The sequence below is a fragment of the Haematobia irritans genome, chromosome 1 (assembly GCF_050003625.1).
Source record: "Haematobia irritans isolate KBUSLIRL chromosome 1, ASM5000362v1, whole genome shotgun sequence".
NCBI classification, from domain to species: domain Eukaryota; kingdom Metazoa; phylum Arthropoda; class Insecta; order Diptera; family Muscidae; genus Haematobia; species Haematobia irritans.
This window is the reverse complement of record NC_134397.1, coordinates 103,169,444-103,171,982: the sequence shown is the minus strand read 5'-3', so window position 1 is coordinate 103,171,982 and position 2,539 is coordinate 103,169,444. Positions and strand designations below refer to the sequence as shown.

General features: G+C 35.4%; 1 protein-coding gene across 1 annotated transcript; it reads left to right on the top strand.

Moving 5' to 3' along the window:
- The first annotated feature begins 1,392 nt into the window (after window positions 1-1,392).
- LOC142229933 (uncharacterized) lies at window positions 1,393-2,331 on the top strand. The gene has a single exon (XM_075300535.1). It carries the CDS (start codon window positions 1,393-1,395, stop codon window positions 2,329-2,331), a length of 939 nt encoding a protein of 312 aa, XP_075156650.1.
- The last annotated feature ends 208 nt before the right edge of the window (window positions 2,332-2,539 follow it).

Here is a 2,539-nt window from a genome sequence, read left to right as displayed (position 1 = left end):
CCGATTTTTTCCAAAATCAATAGGGATCGTCTTTAAGCCGAAACAGGACCCTATACCAAATTTTAGGACAATCGGACTAAAACTGCGAGCTGTACTTTGCACACAAAAATACATCAACAGACAGATAGACAGACAGACAGACAGACGGATAGACAGACAGACGGACATCGCTAAATCGACTCAGAATTTAATTTTAAGCCGATCCGTATACTAAAAGGTTGGTCTATGATTACTCCTTCTTGGCGTTACATACAAATGCACAAACTTATTATACCCTGTACCACAGTAGTGGTGAAGGGTATAAATATGGGAAACGTTTAAATCTGAAGCAATTTTAAGGAAACTTCGAAAAAGTTTATTTATGATTTATCGCTCGATATATATGTATTAGAAGTTTAGGAAAATAATAGTCATTTTTACAACTTTTCGACTAAGCAGTGGCGATTGTACAAGGAAAATGTTGGTATTTTGACCATTTTTGTCGAAATCAGAAAAACATATATATGGGAGCTATATCTAAATCGGAACCGATTTCAACCAAATTTGGCACGCATAGCTACAATGCTAATTTTACTCCCTGTGCAAAATTTCAACTAAATCGGAGTTAAAAATTGGCCTCTGTGGTCATATGAGTGTAAATCGGGCGAAAGCTTTATATGGGAGATATATCCAAATCTAAACCGATTTCAAGCAAATTTGGCACGCATAGTTACAACGCTAATTCTACTCCCTATGCAAAATTTCAGCTAAATCAGTTGTCAACATTGTTACATTGTTGGACGTGTTTTCAAGTTGCTCCAATTAAAATTAAAATTTCATTGTGAATATCTCGCTTAACTTGTGCTAAAACCGGTGCTTAACGTGATCTAAAGCTTTTGCATTCTGTTTGACATATTTTCGTTTGAGCTGTTTTGTGTTGAAAGCTGTATTTTTATAAAGTTTTATAAAACTGCAAACCATCGAAAGCAATACAAATATTTCAGTTTTTGTTGTTGTTTCGAGGTTTCTGTAAACAAAGAGAAAAGGCGCTTTGACCTGTGAGTACACAAATTAGAAACGTCAGCTTACTCCTCACTCAATAGTGTTGGCCATCGAAACGTCATTCCACTGTTCTCCTTCTGTTTTGATTGATAAAAGCTCACTTCAAAAGTTTTTCTGTGGTTGTTGATCAGGCTAAGTACTAATCACTGGTTGTTGAAATAGCTAAGTACTGAATTTGCTAACCTAAACTCAACTCTGATGTTGTATATGCCTAGAAGTATACTTTGGAATTTACGTATTAAATTTCACATTTGATTTCAAGTCTGAATCATATATTTATTCATTGCGAAATTGTTGGAAATATATTTGCATCCACATTCTTGTCTTTGACATATTAAGAAAAATTGAAAAATGGCTTGCCCTATACCATCGTGTCGTATCACTAAATTGGATGAACAAATGATTTCGTGCTGGATTTGTTCAACAAGTTACCATTCAAAATGTGCGCAATTAGCAGCACGCACAATTGACAACTTACGTGAAGATAAGGGTCTGCGGTGGTGCTGTGAAAAGTGCAAACATATTGATGGCGAGTTTTTTACCTTTTTTAAAAACTGTAGAGCCAGACTCGATGATATTTCGAGGGATTTTGATTTGATCTCAGATCGCTTTAAAAAATATAAGAATATTCTTGATAATTCTTCAAACTTGGACATAGTGTTACAATCACCAACTGAAAACTCCAGAAAAAGGAAGAAATCTAAATCTAACAAGAATTCATCTAACAATGAGATTGAAACAATTTCTCCGACACTAGTTAACACCAATAATAATATTCACGATTCAGAGACTGTTGTCATTCCTACTAACAACGCTGAAACTGCACCTTTACCTATTCCACCTATTATTATTACCCCGTCGCATTCGAATTCACTGAACACTGGAACAGTAGTGGCACCAGCTACTGTGTTAACTGATACTAATTCATTCTTTTCTCCTTTTAATACACCTATAAATCAATCGCCCGCTGGTTCAGCTCCAAAACCTTTAAGGGTCTTACCCCCAATGAAAACCATTTTTGCTGCCCGTTTTGCTCCAGAAACAACTGAGGATGATATTCATTTCTACATAAAATCAAAACTGAATGCAAATGTAGACATTAAGGTATCTAAACTGCAATTTGTAGAGAGGAGGAACAAGTCGTCATTCAAAATTTTCGTACCTGAGGACATTTTTGACACAGTGGTCAATCCGGAATTTTGGCCTTACAGAGCTGTGGTGCATGAATTTGTTTTTAGAGATAGAGTTGCCCGTTTACCTGCACGTCCCGTTGAGCAATCAAAAAACTGAATAAAACCCTGTCTGATACGAATTTTACTTTAGTTTATCAGAATGTTAGGGGACTTAACACAAAATTATGCAACCTATATACGGATAGCTTTGGCTTTGATTATGATTTGATTATATTTACTGAAACCTGGCTTCAAAGTAATATCTTAAATACTGAAATCTTATGCGACAAGTACCAAATTTATAGATGTGACCGCACAACTGGTTT